Source organism: Triturus cristatus, chromosome 4_1 (assembly GCF_964204655.1).
Source record: "Triturus cristatus chromosome 4_1, aTriCri1.1, whole genome shotgun sequence".
Taxonomy (NCBI): Eukaryota; Metazoa; Chordata; class Amphibia; order Caudata; family Salamandridae; genus Triturus; species Triturus cristatus.
Genome location: NC_140585.1, coordinates 697,369,671 through 697,393,945, shown reverse-complemented (window position 1 = coordinate 697,393,945; position 24,275 = coordinate 697,369,671). Strand labels below are relative to the sequence as shown.

Here is a 24,275-nt window from a genome sequence, read left to right as displayed (position 1 = left end):
CAGTAGCTACTAGCGCGGCTGAGCCTTCCAACCTAGTGAAACAAAACTTGTTTTAAGTAGTGACCTACTTTTCCCAGCAAATTCATCTTTAAAGACCCTTAGTGCTCTTGATCCCCAAACCACACTAGAAACGACTGCGGTAGCTAATACTAACTCCATATGCCCCAATACACAAATTGCCCCCACAGTATACCCCACCCTACATGCTGATTGTATGGTATCAAATATAGATAAGTTAATGCTACACATTCTAACATTCTTGCCGCCCGCATAAGATCCTCTACCTCACAAGCTGATCTCAGAGCATCTAATACTGGTGAAATGATGGATGTAAACGAGGGAAACAAAAGGAAAGATAAGTGTCAGTTTGTGTTTTGGAGCATAGCTGGGTTAAAAACCAAGGTGACCAATCTGGTATGCAATGACTTTGTGAGGAAATGTTTGTACCCATGAGCTCTCTTTGAGCGATCACTTTCCTTTAAGTGTGGATGTTTCTGTGCATAGACATGAGATTTTTACGAGAGACAATTCTAACCACTCTGTTGGTACTATCTCTCTGATTAGGCAAAATAGGTATGCACTTCGCTGGGATAAATTGGACTTTGATGAGTTCAGAAGAAAGGTTGTGTTTAACTGTAATGACATTCTTTTAGCCTGCCTGGATGAAACTACCCCGCATAAGGATATTTTTGACGGTTTTGCCGTTATATCTGATTACATCAGGAAAGCCATTTTCGTGAAAGCCAATAAAAAAGCCACCGAAAAACAGGGGTGGTTTGATTCGAAATACACGAAGGCTTACTCGAAGCTTAAATATACTTTACATCGAACAGTTAAAAACCAGGATGATATTAGAGAAGCAAGAAAGGAGTACTAGCGGACATTAACAGAAAGGAGAAACTCATTAAAAGAAGAAGCCTGGTGTGTCTTACTTGAAGTCTCTGTAAACAGAGACTCCTCTGCCTTTTGGAAGGCAGTTAATGCCCCCTTCCTGGCCTATAGAGATGAGGCAACAATAGAGATTGCTATTAGCAAGGCAGAGTGGGTTGAGCATTATTCGACGTTGTATAATAAACCACTGCCTAATGCTGATGGAGATTCACCCATAGTGAATGAGATTGATCAATTGTTAATACACCCACAAACACATTTACATTTTGATCTTAGCGAGATTATATTGGCCATAACCGCATGCATGGGTGGTAAGGCTCCCGGGCCCGATGGTACCCCTTACGACCTTTTTAAATCCAATGTGGCATTATGGGGCCCACTCTTAACCTCAAGTATTTAATGCATGCATTTTGAGCGGATTCATACCAACCTGGTTCGAATTGATATTGGTCCCCATTTTTATAAAAGGGGACAGGGCAAATCCAGCATGTTATAGGCCTATCTCGCTGCTGGATTCTAGAGTTAAAGGCGAGTTGTGTTAAACAGACTGCAGGATTAGGCGGAGGATCAGTTGATCATAAGCGATTTACAATATGGCTTCCGTAATGGCGGCCTGGGCACAGTAAAACACAGCCTTAATCTAACTATTCTACTAGGTAAATATACTAAGGCAAAAAGTGGAAGGTTATTCCTGGCATTTGTTGACTTAATGGCGGCGTTCGATTGCGTCATCCATGACAAGTTGTGGAAGATTTTAGAGGGGATGGGGGTGGACGTTGTACTAATTTCTTTTTTGAGGCAGCTTTACTCAGGGGCAAAGCCAAGGGTCCTTTATGGGGTAGGGGTAGAGTGCACAAATTCCTTTAGAGTAATGAGAGGAGTGAGACAAGGCTGTGTCCTTGCACCTTTCCTTTTTACATTGTATATAAACGATCTAGGAAACACATTGGTTCAAGAGAGCAAGGACCTACCATTAGTAGGTACACATCCTATTCCCGCACATTTGTATGCAGATGATGTGGTCTTTATGGCCCGCACGCCGCTGGGACTCCAAAGGGTAGTTATTAGTTTTGCTAATCTTATGTCAAATTTGGGTCTTACCATTAATTCTTCCAAGACGTTTGTAATGAACTGTGGGGCAGACTGCACTAAGACTAGAGCTCTTTTTATCGATGGGAACCGGATTGAATGTACAAACACATTTTCTTATCTAGGGATTTTATTCAACCGCATAGGGACATGGACTCAGGCAGTTAAGGCCAGAAGGTTGTTGTTTATTAAGGCATTAACTGCTTTATCAAAGTTTAGCAGAAAACTGGGTAAACGATCCGTGGTAGAATTGCTTCATATATATATAAGGCAAAATGTGTAGCAATTGCTTCCTATGGTGCGGGTATTTGGGGTTATGATGACTTGAACTCATTACAGATTGCCAAAAATATGTTCTTTAGGTTTCTGTTGGCAGTACCAGACAGCAACTTTACTTATATATGCCACACGGAACGGAACTGGGTATGCCATATTTGGAGGATACAATAAATATCCAGCCAGTCCTCTTGTGGCACAGGATCTGGACCTCAGAAAAGACGGTACTCAATCGCCATATATTGAATGATAGCCTAGGGCTAGATGGGGCTAAGTATATTAGATGGCTAGAGTATGTTAAAACGTTTTTTATCTGACCTAGGCCATCTAGAATATTATAATGACCCCAATACCATGTGTAATGTGTCCAGGAAAGATCTTAAAGACAGTTGCCTGCGCTTATTGGGTGAAATCAGAACTACAACCGAAATGACAAAACCAACGGTTCAAGCCCACCATCTCACCCTTACGACATTAGCAATGCAGCCATATATAAGGATGATTAAAGGTGACTACAATAGCTTTTGTTAATGCGTTTTAGACTGGGTATTTTACATAGACCCATAAGTTTTTCAGAGTTAAACAATTGGACGAGAGTGTTAAGTAAATATCCATGTGACAATGTTTCTGTACAGTCTACCATGCATGTATTTTTATTTTGTAAATGTTACTGTCTTGAGAAGGATGTGGATCTTTCCTGTATTAAGATCATTCAGGTTGAGACAATGTCGCCCAGCACTCCTGGCTCTACAACTTTAGAAAAAGAATTTGTCATTGCTTCTGTGACTGCTTTTTTAAAAAAAAAGTATTTAAATGCAGAAAATCTATTATGATGGGATTTTATTATGGGTATGATCATGTGTTCGGTCCTATCCCTTTTGTAAATACTTTATGGCTGTATTGTAATGATTTTTTATGGATTATCAATCATGTAGAAATTTTAATATGCTTTTATAGTTATCTTAAATAAGTAACCGAATAAAGTCTGATTGAATTGAATAGAATATATATATATATATATATATATTCACTGAAAAAACCATGGGTTTCACACACGTTATAGTTAGGAATTAGCATTTAAAAAACCTTTGAAATTCAGTGAAAAAACCATAGGTTTCACACACGTTATAGTTAGGAATTAGCATTTAAAAAACCTTAGAAATTCAGTGAAAAAACCATAGGTTTCACACATGTTATAGTTAGCTGGACATTTTACTCGTAAAAAACCAATGAAATTGCCCCGTTATAGTTAGTTCAGCTAACTATAACTCGCGCGCCCGCAATGCACTGCTGATGACGTCACATATTACATCACTCATGACATGGTCAGTGACATCACTCATGACATCACTGATGACATCTCAAATGACATCACTGATGACATCACTGATGACATCATCAAGTGAATGTGTGTTTTTCTGAAAATTAAATATGTTTTATATATGTATATCTCAAGGTCGATGGAAGAATAAATGGGTATATAAGTGTCTAAATGGATGATTTGTTTTTGAAAAATTGATTGTGTAACTGACTGATTAAGTGTATCATAGTGAATACATGGCTTAGTGAGTAATGTTTAAATATGTAAATATCTGTATCAGTCTCTCACTTTGTGTATAAGTGGCTGCATGGGTTGGTGAGTAGCTACATGGGTGTCTATATAGGTTATTAGTTGGTTTTTTGAGTATCAGTCTGAGTGTCTGCATGGTTCGGTGGGGGGTATTACGTAGTGCATAGGTGCATGAATGAGTGACTCATTGTTTGTATGGGTTGAACACAGCATGTGTGCAGGACTGTATGGGTGGATGAGTGTGTGTATGGGTGTGTTAGTGAGTGAATGACTGTCTCAATATTGTCTTTATGAGTAACTACATATGTTTTAAACTAGTATATGTGACTATTGGTGTATATATGTGAGTATATGTGAGAGTGAGAGATTGAAAGAGTTCCTGTATGAATAAGTATGTGTTTCTATAAGTGATTGTTTAAAAGACTAAGTATGTGTAAGTTTCCGTAGAAGTAAGTGTGGTGGTGTGTGTATAACTGTATATGCAAGTAAATGTATGTTTGATTCTTTGTTAGCATGAGTGACTATGTGTGTGAGTAACTCTATGGATGAGTGGCATTGTGTAACAGGATGTATAGGTGTATGAGTACATATGATGAGTGAGTACATGTATGAGTGACTGAATTGGACTGTTGGTGAATGAGTGGATGTGTATGTGGATCTTAGAATTACTGAAAAGGTTGTTTTAACTGGTATTGGTATGTCCATTGTTTTGAACATTGTAGTTTCTATTTTTGAATGTGTGTGTCAAAGGTTATATTAGGGGAAGAGGAGGTCTGCCACTCTATCACAAGGATGATGTCATCAGTGATGTCATCAGTGATGTCATTTGAGATGTCATCAGTGATGTCATGAGTGATGTCACTGACCATGTCATGAGTGATGTAATATGTGACGTCATCAGCAGTGCATTGCGGGCGCGCGAGTTATAGTTAGCTGAACTAACTATAACGGGGCAATTTCATTGGTTTTTTACGAGTAAAATGTCCAGCTAACTATAACATGTGTGAAACCTATGGTTTTTTCACTGAATTTCTAAGGTTTTTTAAATGCTAATTCCTAACTATAACGTGTGTGAAACCTATGGTTTTTTCACTGAATTTCAAAGGTTTTTTAAATGCTAATTCCTAACTATAACGTGTGTGAAACCCATGGTTTTTTCAGTGAATTTGCAAGGTTTTTTAAATGCTAATTTTTTTTTTATTCTTCAATTTTTTCAAACATATTTTTAATTTAATTTTCTTACCTTTTATAAAGACTATGCTTTAATTTTTAAAATCCTTAAATATTTTTTTTTAATATATTTTTTAAAATAAACATGTAAAATTTATTTCCAGTTCTTTTTTTTTTTTTTTATTTTTTTTTAGTACGCGTACCGTAAGCTCACGGTAAGCGTACGGTTTACGCAACGTCCGTAATCTATCTACGCTGCTTGCGTATAGTTACGCACTTTGCGTAGCCGCGCGTACTGCACGTGGGACGCGTGCGCGCTTACGCCACACGCGCACGTTACGCGGAAGTGCCGGGGAGTGACTGTTATGCGCATGCGCGCAAGCGCGTGTCTTTTTTACGCGCACGCGTACTTTTTGCCGTAAGCGTACCGTAAGCGTACCGTAAGCGTACGGTAGGTCATGTGATCTTGAAAGACAACTTTTGATTGGTTGAAACTACTTTCAGTTCTAGAACTCTCCTACACCACACCCATTCCCCTCATTTCTGCTTGTGATCCCTTGGGAGAAGGAGCTGGTTTGTCTTTGGGATACGATGGCAGAACAGCAGAGCTCTTCTGAGAGTGAGGCTAGCACTAGCAGCACTGTCTTGAGGCAGAGATCGAGGAAACAAAAGCCTTCTTATGTTTGGGATTATTTTACTTTTCCAGAAGGCCAGCAAAAGGTGAATGCACCCTTAGTTACTTGCAAGCTGTGTCAGCGTGTACTTTCTAGAGGTAATCCTAACAGGAAGTATTCCTTTGGGAATCACACCATGAAGAGACACCTCCAGGATGTACACAGAAGGACACATGGTCATCTTTTTGGAGGTAACTCTTCAGAAAGACGAGCCAGTACATCCACAGCAGCTCAGCCTGGACCATCACCTGCAGGGCTTACTCCTTCTTCTGCAGGTCAGGTGAGCCCTTCATCTGTGGGGGGAGAATCTCCTTTTGCTGGCCCTCTGGAAATGAACCCTCGATTTCGGAAGGTTGATATTCATTGCACATTTTGTAAAGATCTAATTTGCCATAGGGAGACCAGTGTTTCCCTAGTGAACAACAAAATAGATCAGCACATTTGTCGCTTTGAATAATTTTCCCATGCTTCCTTTCCTCTGTCCCTGCATGAACACAACGGTTCTTTTAAGAGCCAACCTTATCTTTCATCTTTTTTTTACATATGTTTTTAAAAACTTTTTTTTATTTTTTTTTACCGTACGCGTACGGTGCGCGTACTTTTTTTTTATTTTTTAAAAAAAACACTAAAAATCATTTATCACATTACATTGTCCTTGAGAGACTACAATTATTATTATTGACTTACCATACTCACTGAAAAAATATTTATTCATTTCTTTTTTTTAAAAATAGTTTTAAAAATGTTTGTAGTTTTCGAAAATTTTCTATATCTATCTGGAAAAAAAGAAAAAAGTATTAATATTTTTTAAACATTTTATAATACAGTACACATATTTACATTTTTTACCAAAAAATCTTTTTGCCTTATTTTTGCTGTTTTCAGAATATATTGCATTTCACTATAAATTGTGAAAGCAATTGCATTCATCATTTTACAGCGGGCAAAAAAAAATACCAATCACAAAGATTGTATTAAAAAAGCCCTGATTCTTTTTTTAATTAAACTTAACATTATAGAAATGCATAATATTGTAAAAAAATATCATCTAATACCAATACTTATTTCTTTAAAATACCGTCTGATATGTTTGTTTCAGAACTATAATCACAATATTATATCTCAAATAACTCCAAAATACATCTGATTTCATTTCCTTTAGGCCAAATAGTAATTTTAATTTTTTTTTTGGAATAAATTTCCTACGGAAATCCAATAAAATTCTAAAGTTTAATTTGTCCAGATCTCACCGATTCTCTGTAACATTTTGGTTCACGAAAATTTTTTGAATAATTTATTTAGTCCACAATAGAATTGGTTACTTTTCCACATGGCCAAATAGTAATTTTTTAAATCATTTTTGAAAAAATTTCCAATGGCAGTCCAATAACATTCCAAAATTTAAAATGTGCAGAAGTTACCGATAATCTCTAAATTATTGGTTTTTCAAAATTGCATTAAAAATTAAAAAAGTCCACATTACAATTGGTTATCTTTCCATTAGGCCAAATGATAATTTTAAAAATCTTTTTTTTACAAAATTGCAATGGTAATCCAGTAAAATGGTAAAATTATTTTGTCCAGATCTTGCCAAGTCTCTCTAAAATTTAGGTTTCAGGAAGATTAGATAGGAATTTGCTAAATCAAAAGGCAAACGTTGTTTGAAAATCAATTGGGAATCATTACACAGTGTCCAGCCTTTTTCACATTTTAGATAAACTGTGTAATGTCCAGAAGTAACAGTAGGTCCATCATGGAAAATTATTGCAACAGTTACAAAAGTTTTTCCTGAAATTGATAATTGCTGTCCTGTAAACTTCTTTATTAAAGTATCCAATTTTGAACCATCAGCTCTACATCGTTGCATCATTAAAATTACATACTGTCCGTATTCCTTTAAAATTAATGTTGAAAACATGTCAGAATTACACTCACCACATTTCATGCTATGATTAGCATCTTTAACTAATTTTGCAAAAGTGACTGTTTTACTCTCTGGCAATGTCAAATAAATAAACCTTTCATTATCAACAATAGAGCCACATATATTATAACAATTATCACAACTATGTTCCCATTTATAAGAGAGACCAAAAAAAATGTCAATGGGAACTCCTTCTTCTTCCACTACCTGAAGAAAATACATCAAAAATTCATGTGCATCTTGCTGTTCATTTTGAGAAAACTGTGTTCGTCCTGAACATACATCTAAAAGTTTTCTAATGTCAGTAGCACTTTCTATTTGAGTTTTATCTTTACTCAACTTTTGAAAAAGGAGACTCAGCTCTGAACAGAATCTTTTTCCCTGATTTACTATTATCTGCTCTTGCAAACTTTCCAGATAAAATGCAACATTCAGCACTACATTTGCGTAGCAGTTGACACCAGAGCTATTTTCAAAATGACATCCTACAACCTGTTCTTCATTTTCCTTTTTCTTTTTGCTTGCAATTACATCACTCCTCTTTTGTTTCCTCTTCTCTACATCTTCACTACAGATATTCTCATTTTTTCTTTTACGAGAAACTACACGTTTCTCCAACACAGGATACTGACCTAAATGAGGAGCATAGCTTCTTCTTAATCTATTATACTCCTTTACACAATTTGTATCAGCACTAACTTTTGATTCTTCAAAGTCTATCATGAATAAACCTGATAATGTTTTGACTCGTGACAAAGCAACATATGCCATACCTTCTTTGAACACAGTTGAACCAATGTTCACAAATGCACAATCTACAGTCAATCCTTGAGACTTGTGAATAGTTACAGCATATGCTAGAGAAAACGGAAACTGCTTCCTACGTACATATAAGTCTTTCACAAGCATAAAACGAACTGTACAACGACAAATATCTTTAACTTCATCTATCTGATCAAATTTTATTTTTAAACATTCAATTCCTTCTTTTTTCTGATAATTAATAAAACCCACAACTCTTCCCATCGCTCCATTAACTAAACCTTTCTCAACATCCAAATTTCTCCTTAAAAACACTCTACAGTTCATGCAAACATATAGATTTTTTTCTAATCCAGCTGTTTTGGAGATGTTCTTCTCTAGTGAGTCCAATTTATTTTTCAGTTTGCCTGTTACTGTGACAGTAATTCTTCCATCCTCAATTTTGTCCACTGCTTCCAATTTCCTGATCTCTTCCTTTTCCAATTTCAAAAGCTCCTCATTGAATATTGAGCATTCACGTAGAGTAGGCATTAAGCAGATGACACTTTTGTTTTCTGCAATGTTCTTGTATATCTTCTCTGCAACTATTTCTTCCTTTGGAAATAAATTATGTAGCAGCCGAGTCTGTAATGCTTTTTTGCCAGCTTCTGTGAGTAGTCCAATCCTGATATCTTTCAGAATACTTCCATATTCTTCATCGTTTGCTTGCCTCATATTAGTTGTAAGTTCCTTGTACTCAAAGAAGGACCAAATATTTGTATTACCGATGCTTCCCAATGACTTCTTCGTGTCTTCATGTGTCACAGTATTAAACACTGGTTGTCCTTTAACTGGAGTAAGTTGCAAAAGATCTCCAAAAACTATGACGTGTTTTCCACCAAATAACACGTCATAGTCTGTCTTCAAAATTTGCTGCATTCTTAAATGCACAAAGGCAAGCATTAAGTTTGATACCATGCTCACCTCATCAATAATGAGAACTTGCATCTTCTTCAATACTCGTGAAACTTCCAAGGATGCTTCTCCAGTTAGCTTGTTGAATTGTATTTTGTTCTCATGCTCCACTGGTAACATTAGCAAACGATGTAAGGTGATTCCTTTTATGTTATATGCTGCTAACCCAGTTGGAGCAGTAACCACACAAGACAACGTAGAATCCGTTTTTTGCTTTAGGTAGCTTCTGATGACTTTAATTAGGAAACTTTTTCCAGTGCCAGCTTGTCCGCTTACATACATCCTGATTGGATGAAATGATGTGCATGAGCACTCTTTTTTTACATGTAGAAATCCGTGATCAATTTTGTTTTTGATCTCTTCATAAATTTGTTTCTGCTCTTGATTCAGTTGTCTTTCCAAATTTTCTAAGTCTATAAATTCTTCTTGAGCTTGATTCATAGCTGTTTCCACTTCATTCATGGCTATTGATGCTTCATTTTCAACGATTGGTTGTCCTAGGGGATCTTGACTGTGTGTTCCTGAACTTTGGCTGTCCTGAGAACTGTCTCTAGCTATTTCTGCTGCAATTGTAGTTTCCTGTTCAATTTCTTCATTTAACATTTGCAGATAAGTTGTGAATGTATTGCATTGTATGCTGTCTTCGCAAGCATTAAATGAATCCTCATAGCTTTGAAATTCTCCCAGTAGTTCATCCTCTGTACGCCATGGTTTAAACAACTGTAAAAGAGCCAAGTAGTAAAATTCTTTCTTGTCGGTAGTGTCGCAACTCAGCTTCCGGTGATTTATCAAACTTCCTTTGGTTTGCTTCACCAAACATCCTTCTTCACCAACAACTTTATATTTTCCATTATTAATGTCTTCTGCAGCTTTCCGTGAATAAATGTAGTTCTGCAACACTTCATAGAGACACATGTTCTCCAGATGATGACTTCTCTTGGGATAATATGTGTCCAACATGTTTGTTTTCAATATATCTGTACTTTCTGGGTCATTCTCGGCCAAATATTCAATTTCTCCAACAGATTTCAGTACCCGATTTCTCATTGCTGCAAGGCCTAAACTTGCCCAAATTATTCTTCTTGACTTTGAGTAGAGACTTGCAGAAGATAACCTATCTGAACATTCGTAGGATCCAATTTCTCGATGCGATAACATCTTCAAACTGAAACTGTACAGCTTCTTACTAACAGTCTTCTCGTGAGAAATCTCTTCCCACATTTCCTTCAATTCTGTTTTTTCTGATTTCGTAATGTAAGACGTTACATATCGTGCAACAGCAATGGAATTGTCAGCTACATACTGTATATCCATGTTAGCGTTCCACATGGATAAAATGACTGGGTTGTAGTCATTTATATTTTTTGATTCTTCTTTTCTTTTAAGGTTGTAGGTATTCTTAGGTGATTTTCTTGTGATAGTATGTCTCACAGCTGACATAAAACTGTTTACTCTTCCATTTGAAAGAACAGGTCTAGGAAATCCAAATCGACATTTAGTGTAGTATTTTTCTTTGCTCTTGTATTTCCGTCGACAGTATTTTCCACACCGATGACTTTGGAAACGTAAAACTTGCTCCTTTAACTTGTTCTCTTCTGTGCTTTTTGGTATACCACATGTTGCATATTCTTCAATGTAAGATAACACTGCTTCATCAGTATCTGTTCCAAACTTTGGGGCATCCTTGATCCACAACAGCATATGAATATGAGGAGCACCTCTTGCCTGGTACTCTTTTCTCCAAAAGAAATCCACTACTTCTCCAAGGGGTGGATTTTTTTTATTGCAGATGAAGGACATCATAGCCTCAAATCTATGATTGAAATATCTGCAAACATTAACCGGATCCAATGAGCACAGTTCTCCTGCTGTCTTGTATTCGATGTTTTTAATGTTTGAATTGGCCTCTCGTAGAAAATCCAGTAAATCATCCCAAGCGTACTCGGCACAGCTTAGGGTAAGGAACCATGTTGGTGTTCCTAAATTGCGTAACATGCATTTTAGTTCACCATGGCGTCGGTACCAATATTCATTTGTCCCACGCTGACAAGCCATCAGATTGATCAGTTGTGTTTCCAAATGATCATCTCGGTGCTGCACTTTCTCCATAAAATCCTTAGCAGACACATTTTGTAAATGTACTCCACTTTTTAAAATGTGATTTACTGCATAAGACAGTGCAGACAAGTCGCTTTCAAATAAAAGATGGAACAAATAAGGAATACTTTGTCGAAATCTGGGATCTTCAGCATATAGTCTTGTAGTCCGATACTCTGAAGCTGGAATCTGTTCTGGACGTTCATCGTATCGTCCTCCTTTTCCCGTAGGAAACAGCTGGGGAAAACATTGAGCTTCCAAGCTCTCCTCCCATACACTCACGGGAGTTCCTTTTGCTTTCTTCATCTGAAAGAGATCAATATTGTCTCCCATAACTTCTTTCGAATGAAGAGGATGTATGCTAAAATGTTCATAAATTTCTTCTTCCTTTGTCTTGTCCACTTTTTCAATTTGTCCAGTTGGTGTTTCTGTGTCTTCTTGAAAATCTTCGTCTTCTTCTTCTTCTTCTATATAAATTGATTCATACCATTTGTTATTTTTTTTCAAATACAAATTTGCTCTTTGTACTTTCCGCACATCTACCAGCTCCTGCCAAATCTTCTTATTCTTTGTAGGTACACCATTAACCAGAATAATTAATGGTTCAGTTTCCAAAGTATCCGCATCAATAGTTTCCATATTTTTTTTCAAATCCAAGGGCAAATACACCACTCTACCTTTTAAACCTCTCAGTAAATCTGAAGGAGGTAATTTACCAGTTTTGGGCTCCATACGTACTATGGTCTGGAACGGATGAACACATTGAATGAGTATAGACTCATATGTATTTAATTCAGAAAGTTCAGCAGGAATAGCATCCAATTCTAAATTATTATGTACAGCTCTGGTCGGCATTCTATTTTCCTCTAACTTGTTGTAACAGTATTTACAAATACGCTGATCTTCACCCAATTCAAAACAATTTTCAAGAAATATATATGTGGCAAAATCCATCCACTTATAATTATCTTCATTTTCACTCTTTCTGTAGAGATCAACATTCCTAGTTTGTTTTCTATAATGAGTTCTGCGGCAACAAATACAAGTAACATTTGGTCTTTCATTAGAGACTATTGCAAATTTTGTTATGTGATCATTAAATGTCTTACTTACAGAAGGTTCTACATTCTCTTCCACTTCTTCCTCATTTACTGTGTCCTTCTCTGCACTGTTTTGTTCAGGACCAAAGTAACAAAACTGAATTTCATCAACAACCTTCTCTACATCTGATACCGTTCCTCGGAACAGAGCCCTATTCAATTCATTTAACTTTATTGCTGGACTTTTGACAAAATACAACCGTCTCACAAACTTTCTCATTTCAGTATGATGAACAGCCAGCATCCTAAAATGATGGAAAACACTATTGCACACTTTTCTAGATAGACAAGCCAGAGAATGACCCTGCAAACCAGTATTCTCTCTCACTCTGCATGGATCCAGACTTTGAAGCACCTTAATCTTCTGTTTTACACTTTTTTTACTATATTCTCTTAGAAACTCTCGAAATCTGTCAATAGATTCCTGACGCACAGTGCAAATACTACTACAATTCCAAGTGTACACTGGGGCTTTAGGACGTCTCCCCATTGCCTCATCTGCCATCACTTGTACCTCATCTCTTGGAACCATTATCTCCTTCTCCATTATGCAACCATTTTTTACTTCGTATGAACGACCTCTGGTGTCAACTGCATGCAGCAAACTATTACTTTGAAAATAGCTCTCTTCATTAAAAAAAGGTTCACTACTTGAACTATGCATCCACTTTCCTAAAAACACTTTACAAAAGTTTGTTCTGTTCACTACTCTTTTGCTTTTGCTTTGTGATTTCAGTACATTAACCATTTTATCTAATGTACGCATCCTATTCAAAATTAATATGAATAGTTTCCTTTTTAATTCTAATGCTTTTGCTGCAATGGCTTCAATTTCTTTTTTTCTCTTGTAATATTTTGCCTTTTGCTTATATTTCTTCACATCCTTTATCAAATTGGACATAACTCTTCTCTGAAACATTTTTCTACGTATCTCTTTAAACGCTGTTTTTCTGTTTATGTAAAACTTTTCAGTTGCAGAAGGTATATTTGCATTAACTAAATTCTCAATTTTTTGCTGTTCTCTTCGTTTTGTTACATTCTTCCCAGGACAGACATTTTGTACATTTTTCTTTGTTTTGAATATTTTTTTAAGAAATTGTTTTTTCTGCTTACCAGAAGATTTTTTCTTTTTCCCAACATGAGCATCTTCTACTAACTTTGGTCCTCCAGTTGTCTTCAAATATAGTTTTTTTTTTAGCGTTTTTTGAACTCGAGATTTTGTAGGCATCTTAAATTTTGTTCACTGTTCTTCAGCAATACCTGAAAAAAACTAAAAAAAAATCCTTTATTGTATTTAAATATATTACTACATTTCTTTTCACAATAGTCACAAAACAAAATTTCTTTGCCAATTTGAATGCACACAAACTGCTCTTTTTTTTGGGCAAGTGAAAATCTCTTTTACAAACTGTCACATTATGAAACCACTTTTCAGATTTTTTAAAAAGCCCATGTCCAGAGTGCTACACTCCAGCAAGGGCAACCAGCCTTAGTGAAGCTCAATGTATTTGCATTACAGACTGAAACCTGAAAACCCCACTCGCTTCTAAATACTGTGCATGACTATACACGGCAAGCACATGGGTGTGTGCTAAGACTCTGCTTCTTCCCCCAAAAATTCACTCCCCCTTTCCATCTAATGCAACTGTGAAATCACCAGAGCAAGACGCAATAAATCTCTGCCTATAATTCCTCTATGCACACAGAGTCATGTTTTCACATTAGTCCCAAAACGAAATTTCTTTGCCATTTTTAAAGCACACTTACTGCTCTTTTTTTTTTCGGGGCAAGTGAAAATCACTTTTACAGACTGACACATTATGAAACCTTTTTTTTTAATTTATTTAATTGCACTTGTCCAAGCTGTTTTTTTCAGACCACCACCATGTGTATTCGCGGTGACTGCCTACACTCCAGCAAGGGCAACCAGCCTTAGTGATGCTGAATGTATTTGCATTACAGACTTAAACCTGAAAACCCCACTCGCTTGTAAATACTGTGCATGACTATACATGGCAAGCACATGGGTGTGTGCTAAGACTCTGCTTCTTCCCCCAAAAATTCGCTCCCCCTTTCCATCTAATGCAACTGTGAAATCACCAGAGCAAGACGCAATAAATCTCTGCCTATAATTCCTCTATGCACACAGAGTCATTTTTTCACATTAGTCCCAAAACGAAATTTCTTTGCCATTTTGAAAGCACACTTACTGCTCTTTTTTTTTCGGGCCAAGTGAAAATCACTTTTTACAATTGGAAATCACTTTTACAGACTGACACATTATAAAACCACTTTTTTTGATTTATTTAAATGCACATGTCCAAGCTGTTTTTTCAGACCACCACCATGTGTATTCTCTGTGACTGCCTACACTCCAGCAAGGGCAACCAGCCTTAGTGATGCTGAATGTATTTGCATTACAGACTTAAACCTGAAAACCCCACTCGCTTCTAAATACTGTGCATGACTATACATGGCAAGCACATAGGTGTGTGCTAAGACTCTGCTTCTTCCCCCAAAAATTTGCTCCCCCTTTCCATCTAATGCAACTGTGAAATCACCAGAGCAAGACGCAATAAATCTCTGCCTATAATTCCTCTATGCACACAGAGTCATGTTTTCACATTAGTCCCAAAACGAAATTTCTTTGCCATTTTTAAAGCACACTTACTGCTCTTTTTTTTCGGGCCAAGTGAAAATCACTTTTTACAATTGGAAATCACTTTTACAGACTGACACATTATGAAACCACTTTTTTTGATTTATTTAAATGCACATGTCCAAGCTGTTTTTTCAGACCACCACCATGTGTATTCTCTGTGACTGCCTACACTCCAGCAAGGGCAACCAGCCTTAGTGATGCTGAATGTATTTGCATTACAGACTTAAACCTGAAAACCCCACTCGCTTCTAAATACTGTGCATGACTATACATGGCAAGCACATGGGTGTGTGCTAAGACTCTGCTTCTTCCCCCAAAAATTCGCTCCCCCTTTCCATCTAATGCAACTGTGAAATCACCAGAGCAAGACGCAATAAATCTCTGCCTATAATTCCTCTATGCACACAGAGTCATGTTTTCACATTAGTCCCAAAACGAAATTTCTTTGCCATTTTTAAAGCACACTTACTGCTCTTTTTTTTTTCGGGGCAAGTGAAAATCACTTTTACAGACTGACACATTATGAAACTTTTTTTTTAATTTATTTAATTGCACTTGTCCAAGCTGTTTTTTTCAGACCACCACCATGTGTATTCGCGGTGACTGCCTACACTCCAGCAAGGGCAACCAGCCTTAGTGATGCTGAATGTATTTGCATTACAGACTTAAACCTGAAAACCCCACTCGCTTCTAAATACTGTGCATGACTATACATGGCAAGCACATGGGTGTGTGCTAAGACTCTGCTTCTTCCCCCAAAAATTCGCTCCCCCTTTCCATCTAATGCAACTGTGAAATCACCAGAGCAAGACGCAATAAATCTCTGCCTATAATTCCTCTATGCACACAGAGTCATTTTTTCACATTAGTCCCAAAACGAAATTTCTTTGCCATTTTGAAAGCACACTTACTGCTCTTTTTTTTTCGGGCCAAGTGAAAATCACTTTTTACAATTGGAAATCACTTTTACAGACTGACACATTATGAAACCACTTTTTTTTATTTATTTAAATGCACATGTCCAAGCTGTTTTTTCAGACCACCACCATGTGTATTCTCTGTGACTGCCTACACTCCAGCAAGGGCAACCAGCCTTAGTGATGCTGAATGTATTTGCATTACAGACTTAAACCTGAAAACCCCACTCGCTTCTAAATACTGTGCATGACTATACATGGCAAGCACATGGGTGTGTGCTAAGACTCTGCTTCTTCCCCCAAAAATTCGCTCCCCCTTTCCATCTAATGCAACTGTGAAATCACCAGAGCAAGACGCAATAAATCTCTGCCTATAATTCCTCTATGCACACAGAGTCATGTTTTCACATTATTCCCAAAACGAAATTTCTTTGCCATTTTTAAAGCACACTTACTGCTCTTTTTTTTTTCGGGGCAAGTGAAAATCACTTTTACAGACTGACACATTATGAAACCTTTTTTTTTAATTTATTTAATTGCACATGTCCAAGCTGTTTTTTCAGACCACCACCATGTGTATTCTCTGTGACTGCCTACACTCCAGCAAGGGCAACCAGCCTTAGTGATGCTGAATGTATTTGCATTACAGACTTAAACCTGAAAACCCCACTCGCTTCTAAATACTGTGCATGACTATACATGGCAAGCACATGGGTGTGTGCTAAGACTCTGCTTCTTCCCCCAAAAATTCGCCCCCCTTTCCATCTAATGCAACTGTGAAATCACCAGAGCAAGACGCAATAAATCTCTGCCTATAATTCCTCTATGCACACAGAGTCATGTTTTCACATTAGTCCCAAAACGAAATTTCTTTGCCATTTTGAAAGCACACTTACTGCTCTTTTTTTTTCGGGCCAAGTGAAAATCACTTTTTACAATTGGAAATCACTTTTACAGACTGACACATTATGAAACCACTTTTTTTGATTTATTTAAATGCACATGTCCAAGCTGTTTTTTCAGACCACCACCATGTGTATTCTCTGTGACTGCCTACACTCCAGCAAGGGCAACCAGCCTTAGTGATGCTGAATGTATTTGCATTACAGACTTAAACCTGAAAACCCCACTCGCTTCTAAATACTGTGCATGACTATACATGGCAAGCACATGAGTGTGTGCTAAGACTCTGCTTCTTCCCCCAAAAATTCGCTCCCCCTTTCCATCTAATGCAACTGTGAAATCACCAGAGCAAGACGCAATAAATCTCTGCCTATAATTCCTCTATGCACACAGAGTCATGTTTTCACATTAGTCCCAAAACGAAATTTCTTTGCCATTTTTAAAGCACACTTACTGCTCTTTTTTTTTCGGGGCAAGTGAAAATCACTTTTACAGACTGACACATTATGAAACCTTTTTTTTTAATTTATTTAATTGCACTTGTCCAAGCTGTTTTTTTCAGACCACCACCATGTGTATTCGCGGTGACTGCCTACACTCCAGCAAGGGCAACCAGCCTTAGTGATGCTGAATGTATTTGCATTACAGACTTAAACCTGAAAACCCCACTCGCTTCTAAATACTGTGCATGACTATACATGGCAAGCACATGGGTGTGTGCTAAGACTCTGCTTCTTCCCCCAAAAATTCGCTCCCCCTTTCCATCTAATGCAACTGTGAAATCACCAGAGCAAGACGCAATAAATCTCTGCCTATAATTCCTCTATGCACACAGAGTCATTTTTTCACATTAGTCCCAAAACGAAATTTCTTTGCCATTTTGAAAGCACACTTACTGCTCTTTTTTTTTCGGGCCAAGTGAAAATCACTTTTTACAATTGGAAATCACTTTTACAGACTGACACATTATAAAACCACTTTTTTTGATTTATTTAAATGCACATGTCCAAGCTGTTTTTTCAGACCACCACCATGTGTATTCTCTGTGACTGCCTACACTCCAGCAAGGGCAACCAGCCTTAGTGATGCTGAATGTATTTGCATTACAGACTTAAACCTGAAAACCCCACTCGCTTCTAAATACTGTGCATGACTATACATGGCAAGCACATGGGTGTGTGCTAAGACTCTGCTTCTTCCCCCAAAAATTCGCTCCCCCTTTCCATCTAATGCAACTATGAAATCACCAGAGCAAGACGCAATAAATCTCTGCCTATAATTCTTCTATGCACACAGAGTCATGTTTTCACATTAGTCCCAAAACGAAATTTCTTTGCCAATTTGAAAGCACACTTACTGCTCTTTTTTTTTTCGGGGCAAGTGTAAATCACTTTTACAGACTGACACATTATGAAACCACCATGTGTAACTACAACAAAAACAATTCCCATTTCTATTATTCATTTCTTAAGTTACCACATACATCCCCTCTCAAACTGTAAACTCACCTTTAAAATTAGTTAGTTGTGAAAGAAATGTGACACTCAAACAGCAGATTATCAGAGCCAGGATCTCTGTTGTGTTCACCTCTCTCCTCTCAGCAGAACCAGATAATGGCAAACTTTCCCTCTATTTTTCCACACATATACATGTAAGTTTCAAATCTCAGTGCTTCCCCCTTTTTTTCAAATGTAATCACACATTTCTATTGGTTGAAAACCAACCCTTTTCCAAAAGTACCCTTCCCCCAACTTGACTTCTGCCTAGTACCCTTCCCCCAACTTGACTTCTGCCTGCTACCATAGCAACAGCTCATGGAACACTGCTGTGTAGAGTTAGGTCAGAAGTCCGACACACAATGTTTCAATTCCACAGAGCAAGAGTTCTTGACTTTTCAAACCTTACAGCAAATCCATAGTACTGTTCTTTGGTTACACATTTTTTTGTACCAATACAAAACATGCTTCTATTAATTTACACATACAGCCTAGTTTTTATTCTAGAATGGTATGAAACAGCCAATCAGTTCTTTTTGTTTTGAAAAAAATATGTATGCCTCCATTTCCAAACTGTCTTTCTTTTCATATTGCCATTCTACTGAAAGACACCTCCTGAGTGCATCCAGTTCTCCTTTGAAGATGTTCACAGTGTGGATTGTAGGGCACAGCTATGTCTTCTGGAGTGAAAAGTTTGCAGAGAAAACAGGTATGGTGAGAGACCTTGCTTTGCCAAATGTAGACATTAAATGGATTGGTCAGAGAGGGTTAAAGTGGCACCAATTGATGCCATTGGTGAAATCCTTCATTCAAATCCAACACCCTGACCTCATAATAGTGCACTGTGGTGGCAATGACCTAGGCGCTTTGACTGGGGTAGGTCTGGAAATGCTTATGAAGGACACCTTTGCACAACTGTTTACACTTTTCCCTAAAACTGCCTTTGTGTTTTCCAACATATGCCAAAGGCAAAAATGGAACTGGTCCAATCATTTCTGTCCGCAGATTGACAAAGCAAGAAAGCACGTCAACAAATCTGTTTCTGCTTTCCTCCGTGACTATGGTATGGGTGCCATTTACCACAACAACTTGCGTTATGACATGCAAGACATTTATAGAGGAGATGGTGTGCACTTCAATGATGAAGGGAACAGAGTCTTCCTCTTGAACCTTAGACTCTGCATCGGTACTTACTTGTAGGTACCACTAAAAAAATGACTTCATAAACACAACAGCTCTTTTTAGAGCTCCCTAATTTCTAAACTCTTAAATCTGCTTTTCATTTATTTATTTTTATTTTTTTTACCGTACGCTTACCGTAAGCTTACGGTACGCGTACCCCGTGATTTTTTTTAAAATCAATAAATGTTTTTTTTGTACTTTTCTGTCCTTCTTTGACCCCCTTACAAATGTTAGGGGGTCTGTAACTCTCCTCATTGCTCCCTTTCCTTGTTTTCTCTGTTTTTTTTCTGAGTGAAACACACAAAATGGCGGCCGCCGCTTCCTGGTTTCGGCCGATTCGAATGTTTACTAAGATCTATGGGCCAATCAGAATCTCCTTCGCGCACGCCATGTTTCTTCCGTACGCTTACCGTAAGCTTACCGTACGCGTACCCCGTGATTTTTTTTAAAAATCAATAAATGTTTGTTTTGTACTTTACAGTCCTTCTTTGACCCCCTCACAAATGTAAGGGGGTCTGTAACTCTCCTCATTGCCCCCTTTTCTTGTTTTCACTCTTTTTTTTTCAGAGTGAAACACAGAAAATGGCGGCCGCCGCTTCCTGGTTTCGGCCGATTCGAATGTTTACTAAGATCTAAGAGCCAATCAGAATCGCGCTCGCGCACGCCACCGTACGCGTACCGTAAGCTTACCGTAAGCGTACGGTAAGCGTACCGTAAGCGGGCTCAGATATATATATTGATTTAAAGGCTATTTTCTCAGAATCTACTGAACAGATTTACACCAAACCTACAAAAGGCACTTCCTTGACCTAGGGACTACCTCTCTGCCAAATTTTGAGTAATTCTGTTCAGCCGTTCGGGCTGTAGCTCGTTCTAAAGGTCCTATGGAAAAATGCATGGGAAAAACGCGTTTTGGGACCCCCCTTTTATCTCAGCCCCCGCTTGACGGATCCCCCCGAGACTTTCAGGGTAGGAGCGGAGCGTAGCGCCCCACCTATTTTGAGAAATTCGCGAGGATTCGTCGACCGGCGCCAAAGTTATTCAAAATAGAATGTTGAGGTTTTCCTATGGAAACATGGTCCTAACTATAACTACCTACTGGCGACCGCCAGTAGGTAATATATATATATATATATATAGTCACTGAAAAAACCATAGGTTTTACAGACGTTATAGTTAGGAATTAGCATTTAAAAAACCTTAGAAATACACTGAAAAAACCATAGGTTTCAGGGACGTTATAGTTAGTTGGACATTTGACTCATATAAAACCAGAGAAATTCGCCTGTTATAGTTAGTTGAGCTAACTATAACTTGCGCGCCTGCAATGCACTGCTGATGACGTCACATATTACATCACTCATGACATGGTCAATGACATCACTAATGACATCACTGATGACATCATCCTGTGAATGTGTGATTCTGTAAAGTTTAAATATTTTTCATATATTACTATGCCAAGGTCTATTCAAGAATAAGTCTATGTAAAAGTGCCTGAATACATTATTTAGTAGATGCATGACTGACTCTATAAGTCACTGATTGAATGTATGTTACTGAATGCATGGATTAGTGACTAGACTGTGTGAATGTCTCTCTTAGTCTCTCACTTGGTGTGTAAGCAGATGCATGGCTTGGTGAGTAGCTACATCAGTATGTACATGTGTTTTTCATTGATTGTATGAGTATCTGTATGGGGGTCTGAATGTCTATGTGGGTATGTGCTGACTCTTTGTATACATGTCTGAATGGCCGATTCACTGGTTCTATAGATTCAAAAGGGCTGTATATGTAGCTGACTGTGTGAACAGGTGTGTTCATTAGTGAATTGATGTCTCAGTTGTATATATGTGAGTAACTATATATGTTTTTACACACTATATGTGAGTGTTGGGGTGTATAATTGACTACGTGAAAGACAGAGATTGCAAGAGTGTCTACATACACAAATGTGTACATGTATTAGTGATTGTATAAGAGAGTAAGTATATGATAGTATCTATATAAATAAGGAAAGTGATGGGTGTATAAGTAAGGCAGGTGTTGTGTATATATCTGCATAGGTGAGTACATGGGTGTATGATTGATTTTTGGCATGACTGAATAGATGTGTGAGTAACTCTATGGATCAGTAGCACTGTGTAAATGTATATATGCGTGTATGAGTGGATATTATACTGATGTAATGATGAGTGACACCATGTATAAGTGACTGTATCAGTGTATATCTAGCTCATAATATATAGATAGGAATCAGTGGCTGGATATCTAGTACCTGCTATTGGTGTGTCTCTGCTTTTCAAAACTGTAATCTGTATTTTAGAGTGCGTCTATCAACGGTTATAGTACAGTGTGAAGCGGTGTGTCAGACTATCACGTGGATGATGTCATCAGTGATGTCATTTGAGATGTCATCAGTGATGTCATGAGTGATGTCACTGACCATCGCACCGCGTACCCTGTAACAACATGTACATATGAGGTCGCGCCAGCTGCTACTTTGGTATGCGATGGGTACGCACTACCAAGCCGCGCGTTACATCATGTATGTATAGGGCCGCGCCTGCTGCGTGTTGCGTATGCGACGAGTGCATGCTGCCGGGCCCTGTGTTACGTCATAGATGTACGATGTCGCGCCGCATACGCCATTCCCTCATTTTTTTGTCTCAAAACTATATCTAAAAAACTTTAAAGTGTATATGAGAGCAAGCGATAATTAAAAATATTTTAAACAGTTATATATTTCTAACTCTAATTAACTTATATTATAATAAATATATTTTCTCAAAATCACATCGGATGTGGTCTCATTGTGCACTGGCTGCGCGATTGCCATGTAACCATAAAAAAAAGCATTTCATTAGTTCATAACATTTCCCATTGTAACAGTTCGAAAACGCCACCCATTTTAGTCAATATCTGTACTGCATTTCATGAGACACACCTCTTCTGCTTAGGGAGCTTTGTTCAAAGCTTCTTGCAATATATACATATCTTACACTACACACAACATGCAACCATAATTTTCATCAAAATCCAAGCTTTGTAAAGTGGCCTTCCACCTATGATACCCATACACCTAAAAGTTACATTACCTAAATGTTCTCCAATACCACAGGAAACATGGTTGCATACGCTGTCCACAACACAACGTAATATAGTATGACCCAGAGACAGTATCATGCATAGATAATGAACACATGGACACGGATAGATAGTGAAAGTGGATATGGGCACGTACGCTCAACTCCTTTTTATTGCCATGGTGACATATCCAGTGACGTCTGTGCTGGATGTGTGTGCGATAAGTCTAAACCAGCCTTCAGGCATTGGTTGCTGCTAGCATCAACTACAACAGTAATCATTGGATCACACACAGACATTCAATATTAAAAGAATCAATAATTTATGCTGCAGTAAGGTAGGGACAGTAGATGTGAAATAATACAGAAATATTTCATCGTAAAAGAACAACAACTTGTGGTTTACTGACACACAATCAATAGATCTGAAATAATAAACAAAAAGATTATATCATAAACGCTCCATCAGCTCTAGTGCACTCACATAACCACATCAAAAGCATTCAGCATGTGCACAGCCACCAATAATGCATGCTGTAGACAGGCCGTACTAGGAGCAATATCTGTTGCCATCAACACTGCATCATCTGCAATACCGACTCAATCTGAATTATGAACACTGCTGTCCGCAGTGTAGGCCATAGGAGAGCGGTCACAAAGGACCCACAGATACGTAAAGTGACTTCACTTACCCAGTTTGTCATCAGCGAAGCAACCAAAAAAGAGTGTGCAAAGCCTGCAATGATACATATGCATGGTGCAGACAGTACACACTGGAGCAAGGTCTTTTCCTACAGGACTACCTCATCTACAATAGCGACTCAATATCAATTGTGAACACTGCTGTCTGCAGTGTAGGCCAGAGTGAGAGGTCACAAGGGTCCACAGCCAAACAGCATTCACTTGAGCTCTACAGTTTGCAATACACGAAGAAAAAAAAACATGCGCAGAGCCCGCAATGATGCGTATGACTAGTGCAGACAGAGCACACTGGAGCAATGTCTTTTCCTACAGGACTGCATCATCTACAATACCAACTCAATGTTAAATGTGAACACTGAAGTCTGCAGTATAGGCCAGAGAGAGCGTTCAGCAGGGGCCCACAGTCACATAGCATTGACTTGAGCTTTACAGTTTGCAATACACGAAGCAAAGAAAACCTGTGCGGAGCCTGCAATGATGTGTATGAGTGGTGCAGACAGAGCACACTACAGCAATCTCTTCTCTTACAGGACTGTATCATCTACAATAGCAACTTGATCTGAATTGTGATTACTACTGTCTGCATTGTTAATTAAAACAGTACTCACACACACAACCATCAATACTTTTTCTCACTCTCAAAATTAAACAACATAAATTACAGAGAACTCTACAATGAATAAATCAAAACAATTCAAATTGGGATTTCATCTCTCCACAGTCTACACTATTCACAGTTCCTTTGGACTTCCAAGATAAATTTGGTCATTTCACTAAACCTATAACTGATATAAAAAAACTTCTTGAAGCAAGTATACTA

At 37.8% G+C, this 24,275-nt stretch overlaps 1 protein-coding gene across 1 annotated transcript in view; it reads right to left on the bottom strand.

Annotated features, from left to right (window-relative positions):
- Positions 1-17,303, bottom strand: part of LOC146855394 (uncharacterized) — a 54,562-nt gene extending 37,259 nt beyond the window's left edge. Inside the window, exons 1-2 of the mRNA XM_085651131.1 lie at positions 16,744-17,303; positions 10,614-14,938 (exon numbers count right to left, since the gene is read on the bottom strand). Of these exons, the coding sequence (XP_085507257.1) occupies positions 10,614-13,735 (3,122 nt within the window). The 5' untranslated portion in view covers positions 13,736-14,938; positions 16,744-17,303. The remainder of the gene's footprint in view (positions 1-10,613; positions 14,939-16,743) is intronic.
- Between the last annotated feature and the right edge of the window lie 6,972 nt (positions 17,304-24,275).